The sequence below is a fragment of the Danio rerio genome, chromosome 16 (assembly GCF_049306965.1).
Source record: "Danio rerio strain Tuebingen ecotype United States chromosome 16, GRCz12tu, whole genome shotgun sequence".
Classification (NCBI taxonomy): Eukaryota; Metazoa; Chordata; class Actinopteri; order Cypriniformes; family Danionidae; genus Danio; species Danio rerio.
In genome coordinates this window covers 23,735,727-23,753,734 of record NC_133191.1, presented here as the reverse complement: position 1 = coordinate 23,753,734, position 18,008 = coordinate 23,735,727, and the positions used below count along the sequence as shown (strand labels likewise).

At 33.5% G+C, this 18,008-nt stretch overlaps 1 protein-coding gene across 2 annotated transcripts in view; it reads left to right on the top strand.

The window, feature by feature from the left end:
- The window catches only part of tuft1a (tuftelin 1a), a 198,190-nt gene extending 180,182 nt beyond the window's left edge, over positions 1–18,008 (top strand). The window contains exons 2-12 of one of the 2 annotated variants that reach the window (NM_001080001.1): positions 3,988–4,059; positions 5,395–5,496; positions 6,734–6,820; positions 6,911–6,976; positions 7,070–7,147; positions 10,334–10,444; positions 12,606–12,829; positions 12,915–13,020; positions 14,195–14,278; positions 15,694–15,788; positions 15,912–18,008. In NM_001080001.1, the coding sequence (NP_001073470.1) occupies positions 3,988–4,059; positions 5,395–5,496; positions 6,734–6,820; positions 6,911–6,976; positions 7,070–7,147; positions 10,334–10,444; positions 12,606–12,829; positions 12,915–13,020; positions 14,195–14,278; positions 15,694–15,788; positions 15,912–15,984 (1,098 nt within the window). In that variant the 3' untranslated portion in view covers positions 15,985–18,008. Of the gene's footprint in view, positions 1–3,987; positions 4,060–5,394; positions 5,497–5,918; positions 6,821–6,910; positions 6,977–7,069; positions 7,148–10,333; positions 10,445–12,605; positions 12,830–12,914; positions 13,021–14,194; positions 14,279–15,693; positions 15,789–15,911 lie in introns of both variants that reach the window. The other variant, XM_073925142.1, reaches the window with a different exon arrangement.

Below are 18,008 nucleotides of genomic sequence, written 5' to 3'. Positions count from 1 at the left end.
AATGGCATGTTGTTCTGATGCCTCTACAAAACTTTTTTTCCACATAGTATTCCTTTTCCATTACAGGCGTGATAATTGTTTTGTGCGGGCTGCTTCCCATTTTGCAGGTGTGTGTTGCGTGCTTTTGTTAGTCTCTTGGGTTGAGGTGTGGTGTTGAACTTGGCTTGACTCTAAACACAGCTTTGCCTTCTATGGAAACATGCGATTCACACAGTCACAGGACGTCCAAACCACTGTACCTGTAGATTTTATAAGGTAAATATAATACATATAATGCTGAACAGATCGAGTTTAGAGTCCTAAGCAAAACTTTTGTTGTTTTGTCTTTGTCGTCATTTTGTCTACTGATTGTTCGGCTGTGTTTCTTTTGCTTCGTCTGTTTTCCTGATGGTGTCATGGTTGTTTTGTCTTGTTTATGGGATTACGATAAATGTGTTGTTTTGGTCTGGTGGGTTGAGGTGTGGCTGTGTGTTTTGTCTGATTTGGTAAGTGGTATACAATTATAATAGATCTTTTGACTTGGACAGGTTTGCACACTTGCACCACTAAAGTGTTGAAATCCCTGTTGATGACATGTAGTTCAGTAGTGTGTACTGTAACTTCCAGCTTTACATGGAATGTTATGACCAAACATGTTGATTTCAGAGAATGCTGTGGTGGTTGTTTGTTGAAAATAGCATCATGTTAGGATTAGTTTGTTGTGTACTTTATCTGTTTAAGGTCATTTTTATTTACAATATGTCCATAAGTACTCTGCAGCATCATTTTGTGATAAAACATGTATGCCACTATATGATAATAGCCTATATACTATATACTGTAGTACAGAGTATCTGTGTTGTGTAACAGCTAGACTTTGGCTGAAGTCTGTACATCTGGCGTTTAGCTGGCTGCATGAATACTGTATACTGTAATAATTGTATATATAATGTATAGGCTACAGTATGTTTTGTGTACATATAGCTTTAATTGACTCTGGATGACAGTTTTGCACTTTGGAACATTATTTCATCCATAATTTGAAATGTTATTTTCCACAAAATTCATTTGAGACTTTTTTTAATAGTGTAAAAGTGTTTTTAATATGTTTATGTTTTGTAAATGAAATCACTTTTGTAAATGTCATTTTATCAGAAAGCATGCCTTCTTTTTATTTACTTTTCTTTATTGTTTAACTGATGTATTGTTTAACTGCAGTGCAGTTATTGCTGTTGTTGTTTCTGTGTTCTGGAAGCTTCTTTTATCATAAGGCAGATTCTAACTTGAGAAGAAAGGCTGGTCAGCTGCAAAGAATGCCACTGGCATCTGACAGCACACAGTCATTTTGTTCCCTTGATATGATATGGTTATAAATTAGACCACATGTTCAGAGTAAACATAGAGTCTGATAAAGCTGTAGCCTCTTCTTAAGTGTCAGACACTGATTTAAAACTCGTTGATCACAGTCAAAATATCAAATAAATAAAAATGATCATATATACATACACATTATTCATTATATCATTCTAGAAATAACATAATGACAAGCATGTAATAATAGTATTAAACGTTAGCGTAAAATAATGAAAATAATAATAATAATGATACAAAGGCATAGAAATAAACTTGATTTCTTAATCACATAATGTCATATAATTTTCTTTGACCTTCAATAATAACATGCAACTTGTTGTATTTCATATTCTGTCTCATTATTACTGTTTCATCCTGGTATTTTTGTACTATTATTGTGAACTCACTTTACCCTTTCTATTTATACATGAAGTCAACTGGACTGTGACAGTCATCCTCTTATTATACCGTATTATCACTGACTGTACACATCACCGACTCTTTTTCCTTGTCATCGGCACTTAACCAGTCTGTTGCCTTCTATGGTAAATTCTTACATAATAACTGCTCTAATGACAGTAAACATAAATCACCTCCAATCTAATGGAGAATGACTGGAATGTGTCGCATGTGAACGTGTAATGTTCTCTCTCGCCTTTGCTCAGGCTTTTAAGGCACTTGATCTTCACCCCAGTAATGACCAGGGACATTTTCACAGTCCGTTTAGACCCGTCTCACACATATTTAATAAATATGTCACAGTTTTTGCTTGCTGTCTGACGCACATAAACAATCCTTTAGGACCCATCTTGACTCATACTGACTGCTTTTAGACTCTTCTGGAGTTCTGCTTGAACACAAACACACACTCGCATTGCTCCAGTCATCTGCAGTTTGTTTGATTGGTCTACTCTTCATTGTTGTACATGAATGAAAAAATAGACATCTTTCTTTGGATTTATGATATTTGCTTTGAATTAAATGATAATATTTGTACTTAGAGGTCTGATAAAACTGTCGGCACCAATAGCCTTGTGTTAAGTCTGCTGACATGTAGCACCATTGGGCTCAGCTAAGCTTGATTCCTGACTTGAGGTCCTTTGCTGACTTTTCTCCTCTCTTTGTTGCCAATACTTTCCTGTCTGTATCCTCCACTGTCCTTTCTAATTAAAGGTGATACCCCTAAAAAATGTTATACAGTATATACACTGTACACCCCAACTGTCAGCTTTATCAAATGAAATGAGTGTAGTTAAATCAAAATTTACTAAACGTCAATTCTACTTATTTAAAAAGAGTTTTGAACTCAGCGTTGAAGATAATGAGTTAATTAAATACCTAATTAATAATAACTCAAGTGAAGTTCACAGTACTCACAAAGATTCGTTTTTTTTTTTTTTTTTTTACTCAAATGGTTTGTAGCAATTGGTTTCCTCAAACGGGTTGAGTTGCCTTAACTTATTGGGTTTTACAGTACTAATTGGTTTCAGTTCTATTTATTTACTGGGGTTTACTGTGCTCAAATTGCTTCATTTACTCAAATGAATTAAGTTCACAGTACTCATTAGTTTTTTTTTACTTAAATGGTTTGTTATTGGGTATTTCATTTAATCATTCATTTTCTTTTTAGCTTAGTCCCTTTATTTATACAAGGTCACCACAGGGGAATGAACCGCCAACTTATCCAGCACGTTTTTACGCAGCAGATGCTCTTCCAGCCACAACCCATCTCTGGGAAACATCCACACACACTCATTCACACACTCAAACACAAGGGACTTGTTGATTTGGTGGTTATTCCACCAATTAATGATTTCTTAACCCTGTTTGAAGTTTAAACATTGGTATTGTGTTATGTTAAATTAAAGGCAAACAAATCTGCGTAAAATGCTGAAATGTTTTGTTATATTTTGCATTAAATCACTCTTTATGCTGACATATTTTAAGTTTGGAAGAAATGTATTCCGTAGTAAAAAACTAAAAAAACAAACATGTTTTTGACAATCACATAACTATAAAATAGTTTTAAAAATAGTAATAATTTTTGTAGATTTGAATCAGATTATGCCATATACAGTGATTCTGACAAGTGAATTTCATTATATCTTAATTTGGTCTTGTGGATGTTATCATACAGTATGCTGTATATGTGTGTTTGTGTTGTTGCTAGAGCTTTACAGTCTCTGCTTTGTCTCTTCCTGTGTCCAGCAGGCACAGTTTATGTTGTTGATGGAAGTCTCTGTTGTCATGGCGATATTCTGTCTGGCACTGGAGCACATTGTGCCGTTTAGATTTGTGGTGTTCCACCTCTAGCTTTGTGACGATTCAAATTTACATTCAAACACAAAGTTTTGGCAAAGCCCACGAGGCTCAGGAATTTTCCAGAAGCTGAGGAACAAATCAAATCTGACTTTGTGTATATTTGTGGGACTGGTCCGTAAATGCCTTTCGCTTTCGTTTTTTTTCCCTTTCACATTGAGTAACCACAGACTTTAATGGGCCACTGGCCTCCAGTCAGTCTCTCTCCCTCAGAGGGCATTACTCAGTTTCTCCTCCCCACATGTTCCCCTCATCCACTCAGCTCCCACCCATTGGTTTTCTATAACGGTCTCTTTGTTGCATCCCTCACTCACATTCGTTCATTTCGTTTTGCAGAACGGCCACAGGACGCTCAGACTGACTCTCCACGAACAGAACCAGCAGCAGCAGCAACCTGTCACAGACAAGGTAAAAGTCTGATACATACTGGTTCACTAAAGGTGGTGATATTTTCGAATTCTGGCATTTGGCAGATTAAGGAATTTAATTTTTATTTAAATATTTCAAAAAAGTAAATATATATTTCCTAAATATGTAAACAAAATGGATGAATGAAGTTCAATGTTTATAACCATTTTAATATTACCAGAATGTACCAATCTAAAGCCAAGTGGCTAGTATTATCTAGCCTCACTTTACTCAATTTATATGTATTTGCATATTGATATAATTAAATTCCATGTGAAACAATTTGTATCACATCAGATATATTGGATGCTTTTGGTTTGTAGCGTCACTTAGCTTTATGTTTGTCTATTTATATGTCAAATTTTTACATATATATTAATATGATTACAGATTTTATTTAACATATTTTGATTAATTGTAATTGCTATGTTTGTTGCCTAACTTAACTTTATATATAGATATATTTACGTTCCACAGAAGATATTTTTCATCTATATTTCGACAATCTTTATACCAGATATAAGTTGCCCCTTTATATTTACTGTTAGAAATAATGACCTGGTTTATAGTGCTTATGGTGTGATAGTGATTCTGTGGAATAAGCTCAGATTTATTGGAATTACACATACGCACATGCACACATACACAGTTTCTGTCTGTATGTCTGCCAGAGCTTTATAAACATAAGGAGCATGTGGCTTTGTTCCAGGGGACGTTCTTGTAGGACCAGAGCCTCATTGTTTCAGATTCCAGAAATTGCATAACTTTCCAAGTCCCTTTCTCTCACATCTACGTCCATTCCTGCTCTTTAGGGGTTTCCTACTGCCCTTTGTGAGTCAGAGTTATTTATACTTGTTCAGAAAGAGGCCCTTGTTTTCTGAAAGACTTGTAAATGTAAAGGTGCTTTCTAAGAAGCGAAACTGGCAGCTTCTGCAGTATTAATTCCATCAAATGAAGACTACAAGACTTTTTTAAGACTAAGATTCAGATATCATTGAAAGTCATAACAGAGCAGCTTTTTATAGCCTAGGGCTATACTTCTCACCATGTATTGTATATTTTCTAAAACATACAGTATAGTGTAAAAGCATGTTTATTACTAAGAAAACTACAATAAATTTACATTTTAATTGAACAAATCACATCACATAAGGTATACATACAGAAAAGTCTATTTCGTATTGTGAAAAGGCAAAGCTGAAAATCTGTGGTTAAAGCGCCACCCAGCGGTCAAAAGCTGCTGGTGCACCAACTACCGCTGCCGCCTCAGTATGAACAGCGGAAAAGGGAACAAATTGCAGTAGTGACATGAGTGTATTTTCCTTTTCATTTCAGCCAGTCGGCAGAGCGTTTGCTTTGATACAGCCAACCTATGAGAGGAAGCCGCTGAAGTCTGATCTGATCAAGCCATCTGACGATCAGGGTGAGGTCATCAAGGTGGGTGTGTCCTTACATTTGACTGACAGATCAATTACATTTAGAAGCTGTGATGTAAAGCAATAATATGATCTGATTCTAAGTAACTGAATTTGTAGTTCTTTTTAAAACAGACTAGACAAAATTAGAGGTGAGAACAGATATTTTAGAGTGAATCGTGGTGAAAGGTTAGGCCTTATAGTATCTACTTACCAAATAAACTACAGTTTTACAATACATATACTGAAAATACATTAAAAATAATAGATAAGGGTGAAAACTCTAAGCTAAAATGTACAGACCAACTGAGCAATCAGATTGACAGCTCTTTCATTTACCATCTGCCATACAAAAGAGTGACACAAATGAAAGATCAGCGCTCATTAGTGATGGGAAGTTCGGATCATTTTACTGACTCGGATCTTTGAGTATCGTTCATCAAGATGAACAAATCTTTTTTGAACACCTCTTTATGTCTTCAAATGTCAGGGGTTCATTCACGTTACACTGACAGTCACATATAATCTTAATCAATGCACAGTCTGAGCCGATAGGAGCCATGATCGTTCGTTCATCACGTAACAGAATGACTCAAACCCGAGGACTCGAGAGATGAACGGTTCAATTCTTTTTCCGGCTCTAAACGCGTATGATTGGCCCGTGATGAACGAGTGACTCAGACCCAATAGAGGACTCGAGAGATGAATGGATCAATTCTTTTTCCAGCTCTAAACGCATATGATTGGCCCGTGAGGAACGAATGACTCAGACCTGATAGAGGACTCGAGATGTGAGCGGATCAATTCTTTTTCTGGCTCTAAACACGAATGATTGGCTTCTGCCAATGTGATGAAGACTTGAAATTAACAATACTACCTGCACAAATGTGCGCACGCGCAGATGAAAGAATCACTCCCTGAGAGGACTCGTAGTTCCTGATTCATATTGAAGATTCGTTCAAAATGAACAAATCGTTCATGAACGACCCATCACTAGCGCTCATCAGCCAGAATATTATTATTTCATACTTATTACATGTAGGATTTTTTTTCCTTCCCATGAAACAAACAAACAAAACTATTTTGTGGCATTTGATTGTGTGACACAGCTTTCAATCAGAGAGCATGCTGACTCTTACAGTATGTAGCCTTACCACTGGGCAGAACTAGACTCATTCATAAAATCATAGTATATATTTCATTCAGATATTTGTAAAATCAGCGTTGAAGTGCTTATGATCTTCGGCTTTATTTGTCAGGTATATCTGGAGGACCGCAAAGAGGCACAAGCCAGACACCAACAGAGTCTAAAGATGCTCTCAGAGGAGGTTTCACAAATACAGGAGGTCAGAACACATCTTCAGTATCATTTCCCCACTTTTCTGTATGTGGATGATTCCAGAAGATGTACATTAACAGTGTTGTACTATGTGCAGGTAAGATACTGTCTCAAGAGCCTCAGAGAGCAGATGGCAGCTAAAAGTCACAGAGCCGAACATAAGGTGAGACAAGAAAACAGCACAGATACAGTATGCTGTTTTTCTGAGAGAGTTTAATCGTAATGTGTTTGCTAACTCCTCTTTTCTCCCTCTAAGCTGGTGTTATCTGGTGCCAGAAAAGTCAATGGTACTCATTCAGCACTGACACAGAGCCTGAACGGTTTAGAGAGACAGGTAAGAGATTTACAGTTTGTTACATTTAATAGTGCATGATGCTTATCTGCACTTTTTAATATTCAGATATTTATATTTAATATTCTTTTTTTTGAAGTATATATCAATGAATAGAAGGGCCACACTGTGGCTCAGTGGTTAGCACTGTCACCTCACAGCAAGAAGGTCGCTGGTTCAAGTCCCGTATGGGTCAGTTGGCATTTCTGTGTGGAATTTGCATGTTCTCACTGTGTTGGCATGGGTTTCCTCTGGGTGCTCCAGTTTCCCTCACAGTCTATAGACATGTGGTATAGGTGAATCGAATAAACTAAATTGACAGTAGTGAATGTGTGTACTGGGTTGCAGCTGGAAAGGCATCCCCTGCGTAAATCATATGGTGGATAATTTGGCGGTTCATTCCGCTGTGGCAACCCCTGATTAATAAAGGAACTAAGTTGAAAAGAAAATGAAAAAATGAATAGACATGTTTGCATACACTTCGTTAGAATATTATGATCCATAAATTGACTCGGGACATTTAAATTGATTGATTTTAGCTTCAAGGGTTTTATTTTGTTTTTAATATAAACTATTATGTAATTTCGCCATAGTTTTACATTCAGATAATATCTGGCATCATCAAAACCTAAAAATAACCTATATTTGAATAGTGTTAAATGTAATCCCTAGCAAATATATCAATTAATATGCATTTTTGTATGCTAAACATCATACTATTATTCCAACTTTCAGAAATAAAAGTTTTATTATGTTTATTTATTCAGAAAAATATATCATGCACATAACTTATTCTTACTTACATATTTTAATTTGATAACTTTGTCTTCATTAAATATTAAAAGCCTGATAATTAACATATAATAATTATACATATTCAAATTGTTTCAATGTCTGAATTCATTTGTATCATAGAAAAACCCTTTTTCCATTGATTTATTTATTTTGGTAAAATACTGTTAATTTGACAAATATCCACTTTTAATAATGTACCTTTTCATATCTTGCTAAAATTAACTATAACTTTAGTTATCAAACATTTTTAAATAACCCTATCAATACCGTATCTATGCCAATCCCTAATTCTGATACAAAATAGAGATATATTCTCATAAACACAACCCTCACACAAGCAAATGCTGCATTTTCTACATTAAAATCTATAAAAAAAAAAAAACAATAACCACTTAAGATATAATCCAAATGCTGAGCATGCTTTGCATCATGTAAAGTTACATAATATTCCTTGCCAAAATAAAATCTGTCCTTTAGGTCATAATTGTTTCTTCATCTGTCATTCAGCCAATAGCTTATTCACACCCATATTACCAACCTCACACTCTGATAGCAAAACCTGCAGCTGTAAACACCCATCAGTGTTTGTGTTATCCAAGAAACCACACAACAGCACACAGCCCAGGACAACACGTTAATCCACCTCTAATAATTATCCACAGGCCTTTATTATCGATGCTATTTGATCAACAGGTTTTTAACGATGCTCACATTCCGCACATTCTTGTCTTTTGTGGCCTGATAAAACAAAACGCGGCTGCAGCACATTCTTTCGAAGGATTGAATAGTGTGGATTAGTCTCCCAGCAGGATATGTGAGTGTATGGTGTGTGTGTGTAGTTAGAGTTGGAGTATGAGTGGAAAAACTTGAGTTGTGACAACACACGTCAGTATTTTACTGTTAGAACACCACCCTAGTGACGCACATACTGAAATCCCTCCCTCTGTTTCTGAAATGTACATTGTACACAGATGTAAAAATAGCCCCTGGGAGAAATGTGGGTTTGTTTCAGTGGAAAACATTTGGGAGGACGAATATTGTGTTTTGCGTGATGATGGTTTGGTTTACTGTTCAGTACTATTTGTTCAGATTTTTTTTTATTGCTGAAACCATTATATTGCGTAACTTATCAAAGACAGATGTGGGTTAAAGAAAAAAGGAGTTGATGTGTGACACAGTGCTCAGAATATAAGTAAACCCCTCACAAATCTCTCATTTAAATTCATATGTTCTGTAGGAGGCTTTACATTATTATATCTGTGCATATACATTAGTTTAGTCAGTCCTGAAGCCAAATCCGGTGCTTATCTCACAAAATACCTTACGATAATGATCCAAAAACTAGTACACCCTAATCTATATGTTAGGGAAAAATATTAAATAAAAATGAAAATAAGCAAAATAGAATTTTGTTTAAATGTTGTAGTTTGCATTTTTTTGCATAAATTTAACTGTATTTTCTTTCAATTTCTAAATATGTTTGGTGACTAAAATATAAATTTAATAAATATATCTGTTTAATAAATCTGTTTTGTTTAAATGCACAAAAATATATTACCCATATTCACTAAGAAATTAAATCTGAGAAATTGTATGCTGAATTTTATATATATATATATATATATATATATATATATATATATATATATATATATATATATATATATATATATTGCTCTGTTAAACATAATATGGAAAATATTTAAAAAGGAATAAGAAAAGAATTATATATATATATATATATATATATATATATATATATATATATATATATATATATATATATATATATATATATATATATATATATATATTTTTTTATTATTATTTTTTTTTTTATAGTTTTAGCCCTAATAAATATTTTGTTTGATTAAGTTATAAAAAAATTCGGTTCACAATTTTTTTTACATATTTATTTCAAATTATTTAGCAAGATACTAGTATTCAGGTAATCATCTAGTATTAGGCAAATCATCGGACAGGTTTGCTCTGTAGCTAATCAGGAAAATAAATAAAAATACATTCATAAGGAGCCTAATAATCCTGACCTATAGAAATAATTAAAAACAAACTGTTTTATGTTTTATAGAGTGATTAAATTAATAAATAAAAAATGTCAGGCATATTTAGAAGACATGTTTAATATTTGAAGAAACTTTAAAGACTATTTTAAGAGTCACAGTGCAAATCGCTACATTTGTCAGGAAGTTTGTTATATAATTGCTTAGTCCATTATACTCAATATAACAACTGCTTTATTGTTATGTTATGCAAAAACAAAAAGGCATTTGGTTTGATACAAACACCAAAATGAGAAATTGTATATTTTCCTCATAAAACAAACCTTTCCCTAGTACACTGTCTACATTATTCTGTCTCTCTTACTTTCTTCAGGACAGTATGGACGAGCAGGAAAAAGAGAAGATGAGGGAGGCCAGCAAACGTCTGTACGGTCAGCTTCAAGAGGCTGAGAAGAAACACCAGGAGGAGAGAGAGAAACTGCTGGTAAGTTTTCAGGATGTTCACACAAAGCATTCATTGTTAGCGAAGGTGAATGTGAGCTGTGCTGCTGCAGTAGCAGACGTTCACTCTTGCCAACTGGGTCGGGTCCAGGTTTAGGAGGAACAGTGTGTGCAGGGGTGAAACACATTCCTTCCGCATGACGCTCAGTTTCGTAATCGCCTACTCATTGCGTTTTATATGTCAGGGATTTCAGTATTAAGCAAACAGCTGTTGTCAGAATGATATTGTGATATATTTAAGAATATTGAGTGTTTTTCAACTTCCTCTGTGGTATAATAAAGCATTCACAACTACAGTCTGCCCCAGAAAATACATGTAAATACACCTTAAAATGGCTTATTTTACATTTTTCTGTCTAACCAAACAAAGAAAACACTTATTAACCCCTTCAGACCCTGTGTCTGTTAAAATGCACATCACATGTCAGCCCATGTTTTTTGTAGTTCCTGTGCATTTGATCCAATTTAAAGCCTGCAGTCCATAAGAGTGGACGATTGTCATTTAATCAAATGGTGGTAAGGCTCGCCATGTTGTAATATGAAAAAAAAAAACAATAAAATCCACTAGACTGATAAGCAGCATGGCATCCCTTCCCTCCAGACACAGACGTAAGCCACATTTACAATGTTTTTATCAGGATTGATATGTTTGCCAATATTTCATAGATTTTAAGTGAAAAAGAGGGATTGCATTTACCAAATAAAGTTAAAATCTTCTGTAACATTGGAAGCTTTAGATTAGGATTTTTTCAAATATGTCTGCCCATTAGGATGGATAATGGGTTCAAAATCTGTTACCAAATTAAATCTCTAGTAATGCTGATTGAACTTATACATATATAAACTATATTTATGTACTAATTCATTATTGAAACAATTTCATATGCAGAATACAGATCTTAAAGTTCTTGAGCATATTGCAGATGGAAAATCTCAAAAACTTCAAAATTAAAGTAAAAATGTTACAATGTTACTCTATGATTTAGAAAATACATTTCAAGATTTTACCAGCGATTATGTCATTTTTTTTCAAGTTTCTGAAAAATTTAAATGTATTCATATTTCTTGAGGCTCTTATAAATGAAATTATATATATATATATATATATATATATATATATATATATATATATATATATATATATATATATATATATATATATATATATATATATATATCCTTTATATTACTTAAAGGATGTTGAATTTTTATGATAATTTAATTTCATTTATGAGAGCCTCAAGAACTATGAATACATACTTTTACATTTTTCAGAAACTTGGAACATAATTTGGGTATTTAAGCCTTTAAATATAGAATTATCATTTATTATATTAAGGTGTTTCATCAAACAAAAAAAGTTAAAATAAATACACAAAAAATGCTTTAACAAAAATGTACTGTAGATATGTCCATTTTCTCATCAAAGACGTCAATAAATTGTTTGAGTAACTTTAATCAAGTTTCTTGTCTGCCTTTAAAAATTCCCTATTTTCAAACATTATTTGACAGAATTAGTAGATTTATTCTAATTTAACTGTATATATATAGATTTGAAGACAAAACATTAGCCCTCCTGCATGTGAAATCTTCATTGTCTTTCAAATATTCCCCAAGTTCTCAAGTTTGTTTAAAGATGAGAATTTTTTCAACCCATTTTAAACATAATAATATAGTTTTATTAACTAATTTTTAATAACATCATTTATGTTGTCTTTGCTTTAATGATAGTCTACGATATTTCAGCTATTCTTTTATATGAAGGCTTAACTAGGTTTATTGGGTTTACTAGGCAAGTTAGATTATTTAGGCAAGTCATTGGACAACAGTGGTTTGTTCTGTAGACAATCAAAAAATATGTCTTAAAAAAACTGAATAGGAAATACTGTAGAAAAATGTAATTGCTCTGTTAAACAACACTTGAAAAATATTAAAATAAGAATTAAAATTTCACAGGAGAGCTGCTAATTTTGTCTTCAACTTTGTGAAGTTTTACAAACCGTGATCGTGGCTGGCCTCTCATCCGTAGAAGCCTTTGATTGGTCAATCAGAATCGAGCGTTCCAATTTCTACCAGTTGAATACAAATGCATCTTTTGTGTCTTGTGATGTAATTGTTGTTTTCTTGTGTGTCTGTTCTGGCAGATGGAGGCGCGTCAGTATAAACAGCAGCTGTCGGAGCAGAGTGAGCATCTGAAGAGGATCCAGCAGAGCAAACAGCAGCAGGACCAGCAGATTGACGACCTGCGGCGTCTCATGAGCGGCATGGAGCAGGAGAGCTCGGGACTCAGGGAGCAGCTCATGAGCAGAGAAGCTGAAATCCTGCAGCTCAGAGAACTCAGAGACGAGGGTCACGTCGGGACACAGAGGTGAGGATGTGACTGATTGCAGTGCCTTTTTATTAATGCTGAATATTTAGCCGATGCTGTTAACACTGGCTTCATCATTCAACAGGCTAGAAGAATTGGAAAAGGACAATGCCATTCTGAAAGAGAAGATTCACCACTTGGATGACATGCTGAAGAGTCAGCAGAGAAAAATGCGGCAGATGATTGAACAGGTAAATGCGTACAAACACAAACATCGATTCCATCTAGAGCTAATTTGCATTTTCATTAAACCATTCTCAAGTGGATCTGTTTCCGTCTCATATTACAGAATTAATCCTCTCAAAAATGAAATTCCATTATTAATTATTCACCCTCATGTCATATTAAACCCCAGAGAGCTTTGTTCATCTACAGGACACACATTAAGCTATTTTAGATGAAATCCTGGTGTACTCTCATCCTCTAAAGACAAAAACGATCAGAGATGTTAAAGTTCAGAAAAGAAACTAAAAACATTGTGTAAACATGTGTCTTCAGTGGTTAAATTGTGATCATAGAAAAGCTCACGTCAAGAAAAACTAAAAAATTAGCAAAGAATCCTAATCTTCTCAACTGCTGCCTTGGACCAGGGTGCTTATTTTATACCGGCAATGCCACATATTGGGCTGCTGATTCAAATGTAAACATGTTATAAATCCTTTTTACAGCTTTATGGCAAACCAATATATTTTTGGAGCTTCGTAAGGTTAGAGTTGAACCACCGGTTGCTTTTGTGGACCGTTGCTGTTTGTGGAGGGTCAAAGAGCTCTTGGATTTCAATTTAAAAAATATCTTAATTTAAGTCCCGAAGATAAATTAAGGTCTCAGGGGAAAGGAATGACATGAAGGCAAGTACTTAATAACATCATTTTCATTTTTGGATGAACTATTTGTTCAAATAATGACAATGTGCCTCTTATGACCACATCTTTGTTGTTGTATTGAACGAACAAGTTCATGTTATGTGGCTAAAAAGTGTGCAGGACACTAAAAAAATATAAACAATAGGATGATTTCAAACATAACCTAGTTTTATTACAAATTGGTGAAGTATGAATGGCTAATTTTTGGTGCACTTTATCAGAACATATCCCAACACAATGTGATGTTTGGTCAGTAGGCAAAGGGAAAGTGTTCTTTGTGGCTGTTTGAATGCATCTCTACTTCGACTAATGCAATCTAATTGGCTACTGGAAGTGGTCAAAAGTGGGAAAGCTTTAATAAATTTAGACAGCATTTATACATATTTATTAAGTGTCCCATACTTGTAATTGGACTGAAATAAATGTATGTTAATTCATATGGACTGGCCATGTTATGCTCATTTGTTTAACTCAAGCTTTTTATTATTTTGTCATCATCTAGCTTCAAAACTCACGCATGGTTATTCAGGAGAGAGACCGAGCCATCAGAGAGCTGGAGGAAAAGGTGGCCATGCTGGAGGCTGAGGTCAGTCTACATGAACAAACACATATTTTACCAACAGAGCAAGCCATTTTGACCAATTTTAGATTTGCATATTTTATAACTTTGTTAAAATAAAACCCATAAACTATAGTACCCTGACTTTTCCTAAAAGTGTGTATATTTCATTCTAACAATGTTATTTTATGACAATGACAAAACACAAAAGAGTTCAGAGTCTTTCTATCTTGAATGGTCATAACGGTCAAATTGACAGCATACATTTCAACGCCAATTACTTTTTCAAGTCTCTACTACTTTTTGAATATGCATGGCGCATGTCGCCTGTAAACTGTTCTGCTTGCATAACTTTCTGATAAAACATAACATAAAAACTTAACTTCAAACATGTCTTTTAAACTTTCAAGACCAACATTTCAAAACCAAACTTTCAAAACCAACACAGAAAATTTTTAAAACTGCTTTCCCGCTTACCTTAGGGAACGATCTCATAACTCATACACAGTTATAAGCTATATTAAAAAACAAAAAACTTTAAGGTAATGACTACATAAAATATGACATTCAAAAGATTAATTCTAAAATCTCAAAAGAAGCCTAGAATTAAAATAATATAATTCTGTACTGTCTTGCATATTTCTTTAAGCCATCGGAATGACCACTATGACCAATCTAGTGGCATTAGAATTTTGGTAATCCCAGTGTTAATGGGATTTAAAATTTACAATGATTCTGGCTCTGATTCCTCTGAAAAATTCTGGTTCTGAGGCATTTCAGTCTCTTCACCCAAAACTCTGATGCTTCAAAACATTCCTAAAGAGAAAAGACATATGAATCAAGTGGTTTATAAAAAGTTAGTTTGCCAATCAGCAAAAAAAAGAAGAAGAAAAAAAAAAAAAAAAGATTGGCTTAAAACATAAATAAAAGCTCAACCATGCTTGCTTGACCCTCGAGAACCAATACGGTTTATTCTTGCATGTCATGTGGCCAGCTTGAGCATCTCAAGAACCAATGAAGTTTGTTCTCATTGAGATTCTCTTTGTGTTTGCATGAGTATCAATAATGTCTCCTCATAAAAATTGGAATATATTGACGTATTTAATTAAGCGTGAACATTCTAAGTAAAAAAATCTTATCTTTGCAATTTACAGTATTAATAAGGAATTACAAAATATAGTTTCAGTTTTAAACAAGCTTAATAATGACTTACTAATAAGTGCATAATAAATAAAAAAATATCAAAAAGCTTAATGTTTGTCACTTGAACAAGTCATTCTTACTGATTGTGCTGGACGTTTGTGTTTCACTAAAGGCAACTAACATGGAACTGAAAATGTCCTCGCAAAATAAATAAAACTCATTGTTCTGCTTATGAGTGATTAATCACCTTTTTTATCTGTGCGTGACGTGTGACCTGTGAATGTGCTTTGCTCAAACAGAACAAACAAATGCGTGACCAGATGGATTATTACCTGGGAAGCCAAAGGTCAAATTCATTCCTGCCATCAGACAGCAATGCGCAGATTGTCTACAGGTAAGACATGCAAACGGTCCCGATAGCTGTACGCAAATGTTTTCATGCAAATAGTCCAGTGTGCTTGATAACGAACCCACAAGAACACCCATTAAGTCAAATCATATGTTTGTCTTTTTACAGCAAACCTCTCAGACCATCCAGCCAAAGCAACAAGAGTCTGCCCTTCATCAAAGTCATCGAAATTAAATCGTGAAAAAACTAAAACCCAGAGCTTTACTGTCTGAAGGCCTTCACTTCTAATATTGCAGAGGTCTGTTACTGTTATTGACACTGACTATGAATGCGGGACTGTTAAAGTGAGCATATGAAGACAAACAGATTGAAGAAGTCATTTTAGTCATTATTGTGAAACTAGATGAAGTTGGAGGTATTTATTTGAGGCTGGCCCTCTGAAAACGATGTCTTTTACTCAGCAGTAATGGACAGATTGTAACGTTAAACACCCTCTTTATCTCTCATAATCTTGATCATCTCTGGATTAGCTCAGCTAAGGGGAGTGAAGGGGGCTTTTTCTCTGATACAAATCACAGGTGAAAATCTGGGTAAATTAGAGCAACAGTAGTAGACTGAAATTGGGTTTCATTTTATTTTATATGTGCTATTTTCTATAATTCAAATAGATTTGAATCTGTTGAAATAAGCAACAACAAAAAAACTTTATTTTAAAATGTATTATTTTATTCATACCCATTAGTTTCTTAATGCAAATGGATTTGAATTTGTTGAAGTAAATATCAATGAAAAAATTGTAATTTTATTCAGAACTGTTTCTATAATTTAAATTGAATGTAGATCTGTTGAAGTATATAAAAATACAAAACATTATTTTATATCTTTATTTTAATCATACTCGGTTTCTATAATTCATTTTAATCAATGGAAGTAAATAAAACACTTTATTTTATTTTATTCAAACCTGTTAGTCGTACATTTGAACTTTGAATTTTTAAAAAATGACAAAAAATATTTTATTCAGACCCATTAGTTTCTATAATTCAAACGGATTTTAATCCATAGAAGTAAAAATAAAATTCATTTAGACTTTATTTTACTCAAACCTATTAGTTTCTTCAATTAAAACAGATTTTAATCCACTGAAGTAAATAAAATAAATTTAAAAAATAATTTTATTTTATTCAAACCCATTAGTTTCTTTAATTAAAACTGATTTTAATTCATTGAAGTAAATAAAATAATTAGAAATAAAATACTTTTATTCAAGTCAATTAATTTATATAATTTAATTGGATTTAATCCATTGAAGTTAATAAAATGAATTAAAAAGACTTCTGAATAAATAAATAAATACTTTTTTAAATTATTATTATTATTCAAAAGCTAAAATATGAAAATAAACAGGTATACAATATAATAATAGAATATAAAATCATCCCATCTATTTCAACAGCTGAATATTTCAATTGAATTATAGAACCTAGCATTTATTAATAACTTATTTTAAGGAATGTGAAGTAAAGAATGAAGGATTAAGACATTTTTATAATATATTCTTTTTGCTAAATCTAAATCGAGGTGAGGAAATATTTTCTGTGGCTAATAAAATTTTCGAAGCATTTGATTTCTCATTGCAAGAGTCCAGAAGCGCAGCAGTGCTCCTCCTTTATCTTTAATAATAACTGATAACTGAAGTGCTGAAAGAACAGAAGCAGAGACATCGAGTCAACACACACACACTAACTCATGCTAAAACAGAGAACTGCAACAAATATTTAAACCTTTCTCGACCAAAAGCCACACAGCAGAGAGAGTCCAGACTCACTTCCTTGAAAAACAAAGGGGCCTTTTAAAAGCGTTTCATAAGTCTCCAAGAATGTAACACTTGTCCAGCACTGAGTGACCAGTTCAGACTAGCGTGACCTCTGTTCTCCAGTGCACACTCACCCAGTCAGCCATTTACAGCAGTCACTAAACTGCAGCGGGTGAGAGATTATTTATACTCCCAGACGGGGGTGTTAAATTATGCATTTCATTACCATGTTAATCCACCATCACATTTGTAAATGGCTGTGTGTATATTTTCATGTTGTGTGAACTTTAACCTTGTGAATTTCTCAGAAACGCTTCATATTAGCAGCTTTTGTTTTGTTTTTGTATTAATAATAATAATGATAATATTTTTGTAGTAGATACGAGTGGTTTGTGATGCTTGAATGAATGTATGTTGTGTGTTCTATTTAAATAAATTAGTTTCATTAA